We start from the raw sequence: 16,956 nt of genomic DNA, 5'->3' as shown, positions 1-16,956 counted from the left end.
TGACAGGTGTTTGGTCATGTGTTCAGTTAGTGAACATCGTAGAGCAATCAACTTTATCATTATAAATGACAGTGTGATCCTGGTGAAAACAAGAGATTTTCTTCATGAAAATTGTATCAAATGCAGACAATTGTGTGTATTGTTTAGAAAAAAGTGTATTTTACAACTGAAATGTAAGTGTAAAGCAGGGATTGTGTTTGTATTTTAGCAGAATTGGTTCAGGGAGGGTTGGTGCATGAGTTACATGTTGTGGTCATTGTGTCTCAATACAGTAACTGGTGATGCATCACAGCAGAATGAGGGTAAACTGGTTTCACATGTTTATACTGGGAAGGAATGAAGGCGTGGAAGAGACCTCACCTCACACACACACAGTCACAGAGCAGACACACACACACACACTGATGAAGAACTGACCAACATCTGAAACAGGAAGGACAGCAGACCTCCAGGAACAAACTCTGCAGAGAACAGGTTTGAGTCTGTGTGAGAGAGAGATACATTTATGTATTTATAGATATTCTGTCCATGCATGTATGTATATATACATATGTACATGTACTGTATGTATATATGTATGGATGCACGTGTGTCTATATGAATATACGTATATTTATAAAAGACAGAGACAATTAGAGATAAAATGCCATAGATCATAGACAGTTTTTACAAATCATAGACATTATAATACAGTAAGTGTGTGTGATATTATAATAATAATAATATTGTGCTATTAGAGGGTGAGGGGAGGAGACAAAAACAAGGTAATAATAAACTAATATGTGGGGGAAAGGCAGGGGCGTAGCACCACATTTTGGGCCCTGGGTACAAACCATCTTGTTGGGCCCATCTGTCCTACTATATTTTAATGGTTTATCAAATATTGTGTTTGTGGCATATTTTAGCTACAATTTAAGTGGCGGCTGGACACACAGACAACGTACACGTGTACAAACGTTAATAAAAGGTAAATATAGAATAATTACAATCATAGGGACACTCTGGCTTTACCTATTTAAGAATTAGTGACAGCAAAATATAGTCTTCAAAATCATTTTTTTTAAAATAACTTTATTTCCAATTTTTTTTTTTACATGCAAAATGAATGTTCCAGTATTTAAATGTGTGAGAGTGCACATAGTTATTTTCAAACTAAATGATATATTGTCTAAAAAAGATGTGAGTGTTTTAAATCTCTGAAGAACTGAGTAAACAGTTGTTTTCCCTCATTTCACCTTATCTCCCTTTCTTTGACTTTTTGTCCTGGTTTTCCTTTCTTGAGGAAAGACATGCTGCTTTCTATCTCCTGCTCCACGTCACATCTACAGTTCAGACTGTAGCAGCACATGTGGGTCGTACCATTAGCACTGTTTTAAAGGGGTGGTAGCTAGGACCCTGATGCAGCATTAATAACTGTGTTTAGTACAAAACTGTGATCAACAACCAGTTTATTTTCACACAGGGCCCTTCATATATATATATATATATATATATATGAAGCAGACTTCTGAGCCCCCCTTCCCCCACTTTAATTATGTGGGGACGAATTATTTACCTGACATATATCTATTTTAATTCAACATGCCAGCTATATATGTATGCTTGATATGTGGCAAGAAAATAGCAATTAGCATGTGTTGACTGACATTATGTGTTATCAAATTCAAGGTATTTTTTTTTCTTGTAGCCCTTTTTTGTAGCCCTTCAAATACATTATATAAAAATAATATTCTTTACATAACATTATTCTATATAATTTTAACTGTACAGCATTTTATACACTATGCAGGGCCGTGCAGAGATCTTTGGAGGGGCAGGTGCTCAAAGTTAAAAGGGGGCACATGGAGCATATTGAGAATAGTAGTGTTAGTGTAATAATAATAATAATAATAATAATAATAATAATAATAATAATAATAATAATAATAACAATAATAATATTAATAATAATCATTATAATAATAATAATAATAATAATAATAATAATAATAATAATAATAATAATAATAATAAATATTCTGATAATATAAACAAAAATAACAGCAAATGACAACATTTAAAGTGTTGCTATGCAACAGAGGCAATAATCATAATAACCAGAATCATAAACAATGACAACAAGGGAGATTGTGAGATAAAAATAACTAGAAACTTTGCATTGCTGCAACAATGCAACCAGGAATGTGAATCCACAGATAATGAACAGCATTTTGTTCAGTAATTGAAGAAAGCATAATTTAGAATTACAGAGAATGACCACAGCAGGACTTGAATCAGGGATTGTTTGAATTTAGACGCAGGATCTGATCACACTAAGCTACAGCTGCCCATGAGATAATGAAAGTAAAAGTCCACCTTGTGGAAGCAAAGTAATAGGAAATGCAAAGCCTTCCAACTTAAAGTATAATTATTAAAAAAAAGTAGAAGATTGTAGCAACATTTTAAGTTATAAATTGTAGCTCTAGCTGCAGAATTAAAGCTTTAACAGCAGTATTGCTAAAAGTAAAAGAGCAACAGCTGACACACTCTAGCAGACCTAATCAACCACTCAATCAATGCATGATCACAAAAAGTTGCACAAAATATTGAATAACATTAAAAGTAAGAGGTTTATCATTTTACAAATTAAATATTATGATTGCCACTGAGGAGCAGAACAATTTAATCTTTGAATGGTGTAAATCGGTTAAGATTTGCATAATTAATGAAAAACGGGATTCATTAAAAAATTCATATAAATTTTTTTTTGTCAGAGTGCAACCTCTACAAATTACTGATAATTGTAGATTAGAGAATGGGCTACATTTTAGTGCTATATTTGAGTCTCTGAGTCAAATATTAACAGAGACATGACAGTTTACAGTAAAAGCATAAAACCTAATATTACATTAAAAGTACAAGTGTTAGCATTTCACAATTTACTTAGCAACCTTTTCACTATGAAGTGGAGCATTTTGATATTTGAATAGTGTAGATCAGTTAAGTTTTGGCAAAGTTGTAGCTCTTCAAATTGTGTGGAAGAATAAGAAAAATAATAAGAATAATAAAGAAAACGGATCTTAAAAGTGGGAATGCTTCGCATTCGCACAATAAAATAAATGGTTGTAAATGTATCAATATGTGCTAGTGTGAAGTTTAGTGGATAGTAAAGGAGGTGTAGTGGTGATGTGGTTGGTACTCAGAGAATAAAACTACAAATAAATAAATAAATAAAAATACTCATGAATAAGGGAATAAAGGATCATGAACACGATATGTAAGGTACAGCTGAGAGGGATTAGGTGTGTAAGAAATCTATGAGTGAGAGCCATATGGAGGGTGGTTTGTGAGGTGTGTGTGTGTGTGTGTGGGGTGGGGGGGGGGGGGGGGGGGGGGGGGGGGTGGGGGGGTTGTTCTGACGGAAGTATCTTCCAGTGTTTGATGTGTTTGAACCTTTTACATTTCCAGTTTATGATGATAGTATATATATGGATATTTGTAAAACACTGTAAATAACATTTGCCTCTTTATAACACTTAGAACTTAATTGTACATTTTGTTATATATACAATATATATAGTGAATCTCTATTTTTAATAGTTATTCTGTTTGTGTGAACATCGTTCTATGTCACACATGGTTTGGCAACTTAAACTAGTGTGTGTGTGTGTGTGTGTGTGTGTGTGTGTGTGTGTGTGTGTGTGTGTGTGTGTGTGTGTGTGTGTGTGTGTGTGTGTGTGTGTGTGCGTGCATGTGTGTGTGTGTAGGTGTGTCTCTGCTATGGATCAGGACATGGTGAAAGAACAACATGAGATCCAGACTGAAGATCAGAGGTGAGACCACGTCAGAGCTCAGCACTCACACCTCTGTACATCAGTGTTACACTGTGTGTGTGTGTGTGTGTGTGTGTGTGTGTGTGTGTGTGTGTGTGTGTGTGTGTGTGTGTGTGTGTGTGTGTGTGTGTGTGTGTGTGCGTGCGTGCGTGTGTGTGTGTTTTCAAGGGCCAGGAAGCAGCTCACACCTGAACCTGGACCTGGACCCAGCTGTGTGTCCTTTAGAAGTGACCAGTCCATGGACAAAATCATTAACTTCAAAGGAGGTCCATCTACTGACCCACAGTGAGTCCACATAAAGAAGGTTGCTGGTTGTCTTCCTGATGGTCCAGGGGCCTCATTTATTGATCCGTTCATAGAACTGGTTCTAAATATGTTCAGACCAATGAAATGTAGAATGTGCACCAGTACAAAAAGAATCAGTATTTATGAAGCGTGTGGACAGAGGTCGTACACACAGCAGTGTTGATTCATCTCTCAGTCCATGTGGACTAAAGTGTTAATCACTTTTCTTTGTTTTCACACTAAATACAGTCACCAACTATTTCCTCAGTCACTAGTTATTATTATTAATAATTATACATTATTATAATTAGTTCACCACCTGATAAACACTAAACAGCACATTTTTCAAACACTAACACACTTTAGGACCAATGCTTGTTAACAATATAAAATAAACTGTATTAATCTCTGATCAATGAATGGATCATATACTGTGTGGTAAACAGAGGAGATAAACACGTATATTTATATAAACATATTATTACTGATGGTTTAAACACATGGAGACTGTGATCATCTCAATAAAAAGTACAGGATACTTTACAGTTTTTTATTGATAACAATCATTGGTGGAAAGTGAAGTCACATGATCTAAACTCTAACACATGTCCATCTGTCCAAAGCACAAATGTTGTTAATTACTGTAAATGACTGATTTAGTCTTTATTACATCATATACAATCATTTAGAACCATCAAAGATCTTATTTTATAATCAAACCTGACATAAATCATTCAAAGTTAAAGATCAGATGTATTTAATGTAATGCTCTTTGTTGTTAGTATTGTGTAGTTCAGTGTGTGTTTCCATGGTAACAGTGTTGTGGTTCAATGAGCTTCTGTTGAGACGTGTATGAAGTGTTGAGTTGATGATGAGATTAACTGTTGATCTATGGCTCAGAGACATGGCCCTTGAACAAGACTCTGGCTGCAAGAATAGATGGTTTTGATAGCAGGGCTCTCAGAATCATTGAAAACATCAGGTGCACCCAGCAGGTGTCCAACAAAGTGCTAGAAGGCCACACATGTCAGCCTAAAGCGTCTTGCTTAACTGCGCTGGTTTGGCAATGTCCTCCACCTACCTCCTGACCATTCGGCGAAAGCCATTCTCCAGTTTGACCCAAGGGCAGCAGGTTGGATACGGCCACGAGACACACAATGGGTCGACATCATTATAGGCAACCTCAGACAACACAGACTTGCCGTGGAGAATGCAGATCTGCTGGCACGGGATCGCCAGCTTTTGAAGAAACTGGTTCACCTGGTTGGCTCAACGCAAAGGGACGGGAGACTGCCCTCACCACAGGAGCCCTAGTTAGTTAGTATAGTATGTGTATGGTGTTTTCATGTTTATTTATTATTTTTGTATATATACAGTATCTATATTTTTTATGTTTTAAATGTTTTCCCTTAGTGTGGTGTGTTAAAAAGCCAGGGTGAAAAGTGGCCCATTAAGAGTGGCAAGCAACCCCAATCAAAAACCCCCACCCAGCTGCCCTATCTGGTGGAGTGGGGGGTGAACATGACTCAGCACTTTTGATGAACTATGTTTGTTATTTGATGTGGTGTTGATGTAAATCTCAGCAAACAGTGGAAGGTGAAAGAGAAAAGGCTTTTTAGGAATGGTCTCCAGTGTGTAGGTGAGTCTTAGACAGTGTGTGATCTTCAGATTAGTGAAGGATTGAAGACAAATAAAGCCTCAGTCCAACAGACTTGTTCTCCTGTTCAGTGGAAACATGCTGAGATGTTCCCCACATGAGCTGAGCTCCAAAAGCTGCTCCACACTCACTGCACTGTGGTTCTGCAGGACATCACCCACTGTTACTGATGTTCACATGATGTTAGCAGAGCTTCCTGTGCTTTCCTCCAGCTGCTCCTCAGCATGTCTGAGTGTCTGTGTCTTCTCCACAGCAGCTTGGAGGGTGTGGATGGTTCCTCTGGAGCTGAGCCTGACTCCATCTTTATGGTGTGTACGTCTACAAAGACACTAAACCTGTGTCAGCCTGTGATCAAACCACTGTACACACACACACACACACACACACACACACACACACACACACACACACACACACACACACACACACACACACACACAGATGATTGGAGCAGACCTTCACTCATCACCTTTAATGTGTTTGTGTTCCAGCTGCTAGAGGACAACATCATCAGCTTTGTTAAGGCTGAACTCAAACACATGCAGAGGATTGTGGATGGAGATGATCCAGAGTGCTCAGAGAGTCCGATGGAGGGTGAAGATGAGGAGCAGAGGAGGAGCAGGGAGGCCTTTCTGAACATCACACTGTATTTCCTGAGGAGGATGAAGCAGGAGGACCTGGCTGAGCTTCTGCAGAGCAGTAAGAGCATATGAACATCTTCACTGTGAGGAACATCACATGAAGGACACAAAGCTGGCTTTTCTTTTTCAAAGCATGATTCAATCAGTCACATTTAATCTGAGGAACCATCCAGACTGAGAACATCACACACTTTGATCTCCAATGTTCAAACCTGCTCTGACTTCTCCACTCTAACATTAAGTTTGTCTTCATTCAGGAACAAAGGCTCATCGATACCAAGGTGAGCTGAAGTCCAAGCTGAAGAAGAAATTCCAATGTGTGTCTGAGGGCGTGGCTAAAGCAGGAAGTCCAACCCTCCTGAAGGAGATCTTCACAGAGCTCTACATCACAGAGGGAGGGGGTGGAGAGGTCAACCAGGAACATGAGGTCATACAGATAGAAACAGCATCCAGGAGATCAGACACAGCAGAAAGAACCATCACACTAGAAGAGCTTTTTAAAGCCCCTCCTGGAAGACCTCGACCAATCAGGACAGTGATGACAAAGGGCGTGGCTGGCATTGGGAAAACACTCTTAACACACAAGTTCACTGTGGACTGGGCTGAAGATAAAGCCCAGCAGGAGGTCCACTTCACATTTCCACTGACCTTCAGAGAGCTGAACGTGCTGAGGGGGAGGAGCTTCAGCTTGGTGGGACTTGTTGATCACTTCTTCTCTGGAAGCAAAGAAGCAGGAATCTGCAGCTTCCAGAACTTCCTGGTTTTGTTCATCTTGGATGGTCTGGATGAGTGTCGGCTCCCTCTGGACTTCCTCAGCACTCAGACCCTGACTGATGTCTCAGAGTCCACCTCAGTGGAGGTTCTGCTGATAAACCTCATCAGAGGAGAACTGCTTCCATCAGCCCTCCTCTGGATAACCACACGGCCTGCAGCAGCCAATCAGATCCCTCCTGAGTGTGTGGACATGGTGACAGAGGTCAGAGGGTTCACTGACCTTCAGAAAGAAGAGTACTTCAGAAGGAGGTCCACAGATAAAGAGCAGGTCAGCAGGATCATTTCCCACATCAGGAGGTGTCGTAGCCTCCACATCATGTGCCACATCCCGCTCTTCTGCTGGATCACTGCTAAAGTTCTGGAGGACGTGTTGAAGAGCAGAGAGAAGGGAGAGCTGCCCAGGACTCTGACTCAGATCTACAGCCACTATGTGGTCCTTCAGAACAAAGTCAAGATGGTGAAGTTTGATAGAGGAGCTGCCACAGATCCACACTGGAGTCCACAGAGCAGGAAGATGATAGAGTCTCTGGGAAAACTGGCTTTTGAGCAGCTGCAGAAAGGAAAGCTGATTTTCTATGAGAGTGACCTGACAGAGTGTGGCATGGACCTCAGAGCAGCCTCAATGTGCTCAGGAGTGTTCACACAGGTCTTCATAGAGGAGAGCAGCCTGTACCAGGACAAGGTGTTCACCTTCATCCACCTGAGCCTTCAGGAGTTTCTGGCTGCTCTTCACGTCCATCAGACCTTCATCAGCTCTAAAGTCAACCTGCTGGAACATAAACCACAGAATAAGTCATGGATGCTTTTATTTCAAAAAAAAACTCTTAAGTTTCTCGATAGTAGAGGTCAGCCTGACTTAAACCTTCTCCGTCAGAGCGCTGTGGACGAGGCCTTACGGAGTCCAAATGGACACTTGGACTTGTTCCTCCGCTTCCTGCTGGGTCTTTCACTGCCGACCAATCAGAAGCTCCTACAAGGCCTGCTGACACAAACAGGAAGTGACTCACAGAACAATCAGAAAACAGTTAAATACATCAAGAAGAAGCTGAGTGAGAGTTTGTCCACAGAGAGAAGCATCAACCTGTTCCACTGTCTGAATGAAGTGAATGATCACTCTCTGCTGGAGCAGATCCAAGAGTCCATGAGTTCAGGAAATCTCTCCACAGAGAAACTGTCTCCTGCTCAGTGGTCAGCTCTGGTCTTCATCTTACTGTCATCACGAGAACATCTGGAAGTCTTTGATCTGAAGAGTTTCTCTCCTTCAGAAGAAGCTTTTATGAAGTTTCTCCCAGTGGTCAAAGCCTCCAAGAAAGCTGAGTATGTGACTTTAGAAGAACATGTCTTTAATTCTGTCACAGACAAACATCTGTAAGGTTTCTCTGATTCTTCATCAGGTTGAGTTCCTGTGGTCTCTCAGAGAGAAGCTGTGCAGCTCTGTCCTCAGTCCTCAGCTCTCAGTCCTCCAGTGTGAAACATCTGGACCTGAGTAATAATGATCTGCAGGATTCAGGAGTGAAGCTGCTGTGTGAAGGACTGAAGAGTCCTCACTGTAAACTGGACTATCTCAGGTCAGTGGATCACATGTTCCATCAACATTGTCCTGTTCCTGGTCTCCTCACTTGTTTCCTGAGTTGTGGATGTTTTTCTGAATCCAGTCTGTCAGGTTGTGTCATCACAGAGGTGGGCGGGGCTTCTCTGGTAGCAGCTTTGAGCTCCAACTCCTCCAGTGTGAGAGAGCTGGACCTGAGCTACAACCATCCAGGAGACTCAGCAGTGAAGCTGCTCTCTCAGAGACTGAACACTCTGAGGTGAGACACATCACAGCAGCTCATCACATGTTCACATCAATCCCCATCACATGTGTGACAGAGAGCTGTATCAGAGGAATGTGATGAAGGTGTGAGAGGTGGGACACTAAAGGAGGAGGACTGGGACAGGTTAGAGGGATGAAGGACAGAGATAAGAAGGTAGTGAGGAGTGAGGAGAGGCTGATGGAGAACTATGAGGAGCTGATGAAGGAATGAGAGAGAAGATCAGAGGAGGTGGAACTAATCAGTGAGGATTGTGTTCATATAAAAATATAAATATAGATTATGAAATTACATTTAAATCTTTTCTCTGACACAAAATTAGGGATGGATAAATTACTGCCCGAATACTTAAATAAATGATTGCATTTCCAGCTGTGAATGTTACTAACCACTAAAAATCAAAACCAATGTTTCAAATATTCAATCAAATAAAAGTAGAGTAGGGGATTTTTTCCTGATACACTTTTTAAGTTTTTGTTGAAATTTTCTTAATGTTCTGACAGAAATTGAGATCTTATGTTCTCTGAAAAAGGAACAAATACAATCCATCATGTGTAGCAGCTGTAAACCTGTAAAAACTTTGACCAATGAAAAAATATGGTTAGTTTTTTTATTAACCAATCACGTCTCTCTGTCTCCCTGCTCGTTCTCCACCCCACGCGTGCACAAGCCCACACTCAAAGTACGTCATTGGTGACAGACTTAAAACAGAGTTTTTGATCATGTTTTTTTAACATACAGTATATAATGATAAAGTTTAGTGTTTACTTACTGCTGAATGAGATGACGTAGTTTCTACACAATACAAACGATGAGCTTAGATCCACTTCTGCAGCAGCAGTGCTAATGCATGTGAGTGAGACGGAGCACAGAGGGGAGGGGGGTAAGCTACATTCAAAATCATGCTAGCTTTCAAAAATCACCTACCCTGCCTTTGAAATATGAAAATATTTATTTCATTATTACATTCCAACAATGCATAATATAAAATAAAATAATAAAAATTTTAACTTGACCCACTCATACATTTATTAAAACAGAAATATGTATGTTTTTAAAATGTTTTAAATCTATTTCAAACTGTAGACTTATGTTACAAATATTATTGTTTAACAATTGTTAGAGTTTTTGAGCTAACTCTGGTGTTCAGTATCTGAGATTTCATACAGAGAGACATAGTCAGAGGTTTTGCTGAATCAATCAATCAATTTATTAGAGATGAACAGAAAATGAATCAACAAGTCATAACAAGTCAATAGAAGAACAGACACTCATCTAAAACACAGCTGTGGTCCTCAGGGTCTGCTCACTCCCTGGGCCCCAAACATAGATTTATCAGTGTTTTTATATATTTAGAAATCAAATGATCAGCTCCTTGTAATTAGTTAAAGATGTCATTTACTGGTGATTTAAAGCAATACAAATTATGTTTAAGATTTATTGATTTATTTTTTTATTATTGATCATTAGATCAGATGTTCGGAAACTGTTTGTCCTTGTTCTGAAAATGACAGCTAACAAGTTGACCTGATTATATTTTATGAATAGATTTATTGAGTATAAAGATATATAATTATAGTATTACACACAAAAAGAAACCATGAATAATAATCCATTCTAACATTTCCTCTCTTCACATTGTTTAATAGTGTGACTATGAAAAATTATGAATAAGACAAAATATTTAATTCAGACTATGTTTTAATATGTTATATTAACGTTATTTGGAAATTATTATATCAGGTTACTTAAAGTAAGCTTGTTAATTTATTTTATTTTTCCTTCAATTTTATTTCAAGTTATATTCCTATTTTGTTTACCATTGTTAGAGTGGGACAAAAACTTTTATTTAACTTTAATACATTTATTTGGATTTACTGTTAGACTATGTTTTAATATAAGAAAAAAGTTATAAGTAGAACAGAACAGAATACAAACATGATTTGTGTTTAAATTAAATATACATAGTAAACTTGAAATTAGCCACTTACAAACAATAACTGAATACATGCTCATCAAAATCAATCTTATAAAACATCACATGATTACAAAAGATGTTGTAAGATTTATTCAATACATATTTTATAATTTCTTTATTACATACAACCACATAGTGAGGTGAGTCTATGATTGCTATGTAGTGTGTGTGTATTTTATTTTAATATCACTTCTCTTTCCATGTGAATGTGAAAACCCACAGCAGGAACCTTAACTGATTGATTGATTGATTGATTCTTATTTCTTAGTGAGGAAAAATACATTCACGGTCCTGCCTGCCCACAGCGACCAATCAGGAAATGACTTTCAGAAATTAATATCAATCTTTATCAAATTTATATGGAAGCTTTTGAAGCACAAACAACAAAAACACGTGATCACCCTCTAATATAAACTGTGCAGAAATAATCTATCAATATTATATATAAACTTTTGTTAAATAAAAATCAATTGAAGCACAGTGATATCGGTTACTCATTTAAATTACAATTATATGAATCCATATTAGTTAATTAGTGTTATTCTATCAGCTGTTCTATTTCCTAACTGAGCAGGTGATTTGTTTAAGATTATTTTAATTTATATATAAAGTAATTCATCGTTGCCCTCTCTTGTAACATATTATATTTATTAAAAATGAATAAATCATAATTAAAAATAGACTAAATCAAATACTTATCCAATGGTTTCTGTTCTCAGCTGGTGATGTCTGTATCCTGTGAACAAAAAACTACATTTATATACATTTCAAAGGTTGATTTTAATTTTTTTAATATTTCAAGTTATAATTTCTATCTAATTCTATCCATGTCTACATATTTATTTATCTATCTGAGGATATAAATACACATAAGGGTTTTAGTTGTGAGATTTTTCGAACATAAATAGAGGAAAATGACAATATTTTACACAGTTGTAACATAATATTCAAACTAACAGAGATTATTAAAGAAGTGAATAAAAAAGTAAGAAAATAACTCAAAGAACTGTAAAGTAAATCAAATCATTAGAATAAAACAGTAATTAGAACAAAACAGAAATGTAACTAGGTGTTATGTTAATTTATGCCTCTACTAATATTTATATAGATTACAAGGGAACAGATTTGTGATTGTATTTATGTCTTTATTATCTCTCTAAAGAGTCCTAGTTAAATCTATAGACCACGTACCATGTACAGTTCAGCCCCCCCACCTTTGATTAGACGTTTTAGGTGGTGAGGTTGTTTTTATAACCTCAGGTGATCAGCCACTGTTCTGCATTCTGGGCCAGGGTCTATACAGTATATATGATTCCTCAATATATGAAATAATGTTATCCATGTCTGTTATTAAGATCATTAGTTCATTTACCTTTTAACTAAAAAATATGACTTTTATTCAAGCTACAACTGTAAAGTGTTGGGGAGTGTTACAAAAAAATAAAGTCAATCAACTCTATTCATCAAGAGAAAGAAAACAGTATGAAATCTATAAATATGATATCCAAAAGTTATTCTAACTGTCATTTCAAAAATATCAACGTATGACCAACAAGAACAAGTTTTTAGTAATTCCTTTAAAAAAAGATCCTAACCCATCTTAAATTATAAATATTTAAAGAATTAAACAAAAACTGGTATGTGTGTAAGTCTGTATGTATGTGTGTATGCATATATGTGTGAAAACAGCTATCCTTCTATCACATGATCACTCACTCAAAGACACGCCCTGGTACATTTTTCATTCATAACACGTTTCTCTCAGTTATACATAAAGTGTCATCATCCATCAATCAATCACTCAATGACACGCCCACTAGCACACTCACACTCACAACACGTTTCTCCCATACATACAGCATGACATCATCCTTATTCATTCACCCACACATACATATACTGTGTGTGTGTGTGTGTGTGTGTGTGTGTGTGTGTGTGTGTGTGTGTGTGTGTGTGTGTGTGTGTGTTGTTTCCATAATATCTTATTTAATCAATGTTTATATGTTGTAATTATTCTGTTGTGTAAGTGTTTATTTTCTAGGTCAAACAATGTTATTTTTCTATTCTTTCTGTATCAGTTGTGAACAAGTTGTGTTGTGTGTTATCTAATGTTCTTTCTACCAGTTCACTGCAGTTCACACAAGATATAGTTTCATAATCATTCATTTCATTCATGTCAAAAAGAGGAGAAATTCATTTCTGGTTTATCTATTAAAGCTGTTTTAATTTAATATATGTTGATTTGGACATTTATGATTTAAGATCAGAAAAACATTTGTTTGATGTGTGTTTTGTTTCTATGTTTATTATTATTAAATAATGTAATAATGTGAAAGTTGTGACTTTTTAGGACATTAGTGATTTTAAATGAAATATTCAAAAACAAACTAAAACATAAATATTGTTGTGGTTACTATTTTTTTCTTAGTCTTTATATATTTTAGGTTTAAAAATAAAATAATTACTGGTTTATGGAGGAGATATTTTCATGTGAAACATTTCAAATCTAACTTTGAAACAAAGGCTGAACTTTTGTAAAAAACTTTCTTAACCAAAATATATTTTAGTTTATTTTCCTAATTTGATATTACAATTTAAGTTTTTTAGTTTGTTCAATAATTAGTATTTTTATCTTATTTCATTATTGTATGAATTTTTTAATTAAACATGAGAAAAATTACAGAATTATTAGTGTTATCTATAAAACCTTATGGGAATATAACATATAGTTTTGATTTAATGATTTTTAAACTGATGTGTTTCATGTTAACATACACCAGAAAACCATTAAGAGACCAGCAGACACCACCACCACTAAGCTTCTATGTAATATTAATGTTCAATGTTCAGGGTCAAAGTTCATTCCTAGTGGTTCAAAGTCTCCATTTATTCAGAGTTTATTATTTAGCAGCTTTAGCATTATTGTTTTCTGTGACGTGTCCTTCAGTCTTTACTTGTTTTATCAGGAGGGAATGATTAGAACACTTTAGTTTAGTCTTTTCCCAGCAGCAGAGTTTTTTCAGAGTGTTTCCTTTTGAGGGAGAGTTCATTCTGTATTTGTCCATAGTATCCATAGCAACGGTCATCTACCAATCACTAACAGCCACTGGTAGATGGTATGTCCCAGATCATTCTCATCTAGATTATCATTTTTCTTATTATTCTTATTTCATATTTATATTGATATTATTATTGTTGTTAATATTTTCATTTTTCTTACTCTTATTTTTATGTTTATTGTTATATTATTATTCATATTATTATTATTGTTGTATTTCTGTTTTGCAATAGGCTGATGTTTTGGTGCTTGTGTCTATATGTTTTTATAATGTGTCTGTGTTTGGCTATTTTCAAAAAACAAAGTTATCCTGATTTTTTATTTTATTTTATTATTACCCAAGAGGTTTTTGGTAAATTGTCATTAAAACAAAAGTATTTTGTGTTGTCATATTTGGTGGCTTTGGAGATCAACTTATTTATTTATTTTTTTATTGACTTATTTAAGTATTTGTTTAACCCATGTGGGGTCAGCCTGGAACTAAAACAGGGTTTAAATGTCACGTAATTGGTTAAAAAGTAGGTAAAAACTGATTAAAATTCTATTTTTAAAGTTTTTGGAATTATTGTTTTTCAAATACACAATACAAATACAATAAATATCAAATAACTGTATCTTATACTTTAACTTTGTGAAATATATGAATCTAGTTCAAATAAAATTCAAAAAAATAAAGTTTATATCAGAATAAGCCAGGGTCTGTAACACACAGACATCATCAGTTCTCAGATGAATATATGCACTATTAGCTAAACTTCACAATAACACTATAACAATGTATTAGATTAGATCAGCTGACATGAACCTGAGTCACTGCACCATCTATGTTTATGTCACGTGACTCCAAAATCCTTTTATGCACACCACAAGGAAATAATCTGACTATTTAAACGTTATTTAACAACTCTCCACATCCATTACACACAGAACACACAATCATAATAACACACTCCATCTCCATCACCACCACCTTGTAAAAATACTGTAGTGTGACGTTAAACTGTATGAATAGATATGAAAGTGTACGGTGGCACCATGCTCTTACTTTGAGCTGCAGGGAGGGTTACCATGGTTACAGGTGTCCAGATGTGGAGGTGAGCTCTGGGGGCGTGGAGATAAAGTCTCTCATGAGGTGACGAATGTCCAGGGAGTTCAGAATCTGTGTGTGGGTGTGTATCAGAGAAAGGTGTGTGAGTCTTTTCTGGGTCATGGTTCTGCGTACCCATGTCTTCAAAAGTCAATGTAAACCTGTGTTGATTAGGCCTAAAAATAATTACATAAAAATATAAAATACACGTAATAGCCTACGTGTATCAAAATCATTTCCCTAAATATTCATAAAGAATTTATAAATTATGCTAAATATTTTTCATAGACTACATTTAAACATCTACATTCTCACCAATAGGGGGAGCTGCAGCACCCCCAGCACCCCTACTTCCTGTGGCCCTGCTGAATATTCAGTTACTGTTGATCAACCTGATTTATGATGATATTAATGTTTGTAAACACAGACAGATTAGATGTGATCAATACGTTAGATCACATGATCACATGAGTTCTGATTGGATTTCAGCCTAGGTGACCAAATAGTGTAAATATACATATATATAATAGTGTATAGTTAAGATCAGAGGAGGTGGAACCAATCAGTGAGGATGAAGAGAGGAACACTTTGAAGGAGATGAAGAAGGTGAAGCTGTTGAAGACAAACCAGTAGAAACATGGAGAGCTTGATGGAGATGGCATCAGGTTTCTGAGCAGCACTTTGGACTCTTTAGGTGTGTAAATCACTGCCTGTGTTTGCTCCTGCAGGGCGGACCATGGAGGAGAGCAGAGGATCAAAGCTGGTGTGAGGAAGTGTAAGTGTGTGTGTGTGTTCATTCAAAGTGTCCTCATGAAGCTCTGAGTGAATGAACATGTCAGTGATACAGAGAGAATGAAGCATCACATGATCAACTGTTGTTTCTTTGTGTCTCTTCAGATTTCTGTCACATTCACCTCGACACAAACTCCATCAACAGAAACCTCAGACTGTCTGACAACAACAGGATGGTGACATGTGTGAAGGAGAAGGAGCTTTATCCTGATCATCAGGACAGATTTGATTACTGTCAGGTTCTGTGTAGTACTGGTCTGACTGGTCGCTGTTACTGGGAGGTGGAGAGGAATGGAGATGTTTATATAGCAGTGAGTTACAGAGGAATCAGTAGGAAAGGAGACATTTATGATTGTTTGTTTGGATTTAATAATCAGTCCTGGAGTCTGAGATGTTACAGTGATTTTTACTCCTTCAGACACAATAAGATAGAAACACCTACCTCCTGTCCCTGTGGTTCCTCTGGTAGAGTAGGAGTGTATGTGGACTGTCCTGATGGACGTCTGTCCTTCTATGAAGTCTCCTCTGACTCTATGACACTCATCTACACCGTCTGTACCTCCTTCACTGACACTCTGTATCCTGGGTTTGGGTTTTGGTTCATTGGTTCCTCAGTGTCTCTGAGTCCTCTGTGAGACAGACAGACAGACACACACACACAGACAGACAGACAGACACAGCTACACAGACAGACAGACACTAAGACAAAGAGACAGACACACTGACAGACAGACAGACAGACGGACACACTGACAAACAGACACACACAGCTACACAGACAGACAGACAGGCAGACAAACAGACACACAGACAGACAAACAGACACACAGACAGACACTTAGACAGACACACAGACAGACAGACAGAGAGACAGACAGAGAGACAGACAGAGAGACAGACAGAGAGACAGACACACTGACAGACACACTGACTGACACACTGACTGACACACTGACAGACAGACAGACAGACACACACACACAGCTACACAGAAAGACAGACAGACAAACACACATCTACACAGACAGACAGACACACAGAGAGACAGACACATAGACTGA

The 16,956-nt window shown here is 37.0% G+C and overlaps 1 protein-coding gene and 1 long non-coding RNA gene across 2 annotated transcripts; both read left to right on the top strand.

Moving 5' to 3' along the window:
* Positions 1 to 349: 349 nt before the first annotated feature.
* LOC114460356 (uncharacterized) lies at positions 350 to 4,042 on the top strand. Its single transcript, XR_003673591.1, has 3 exons — positions 350 to 474; positions 3,747 to 3,812; positions 3,981 to 4,042. It is a non-coding gene; the product is annotated as an uncharacterized LOC114460356 (long non-coding RNA).
* A 2,005-nt stretch (positions 4,043 to 6,047) lies between these two features.
* LOC114460355 (NLR family CARD domain-containing protein 3-like) lies at positions 6,048 to 16,633 on the top strand (the record flags this gene model as incomplete). The annotated part of the gene is made up of 6 exons (XM_028442283.1): positions 6,048 to 6,062; positions 6,246 to 6,453; positions 6,653 to 8,486; positions 8,564 to 8,977; positions 15,832 to 15,878; positions 16,001 to 16,633. Coding segments are annotated over 6 exons (3,048 nt in total), but the record flags the coding sequence as incomplete, so codon positions are not given.
* Positions 16,634 to 16,956: the final 323 nt, after the last annotated feature.

This window comes from Gouania willdenowi, unplaced genomic scaffold, assembly GCF_900634775.1.
Source record: "Gouania willdenowi unplaced genomic scaffold, fGouWil2.1 scaffold_431_arrow_ctg1, whole genome shotgun sequence".
NCBI classification, from domain to species: Eukaryota; Metazoa; Chordata; class Actinopteri; order Blenniiformes; family Gobiesocidae; genus Gouania; species Gouania willdenowi.
The sequence above is the reverse complement of the archived record's forward strand: the minus strand, read 5'-3'. Positions and strand labels throughout refer to the sequence as shown.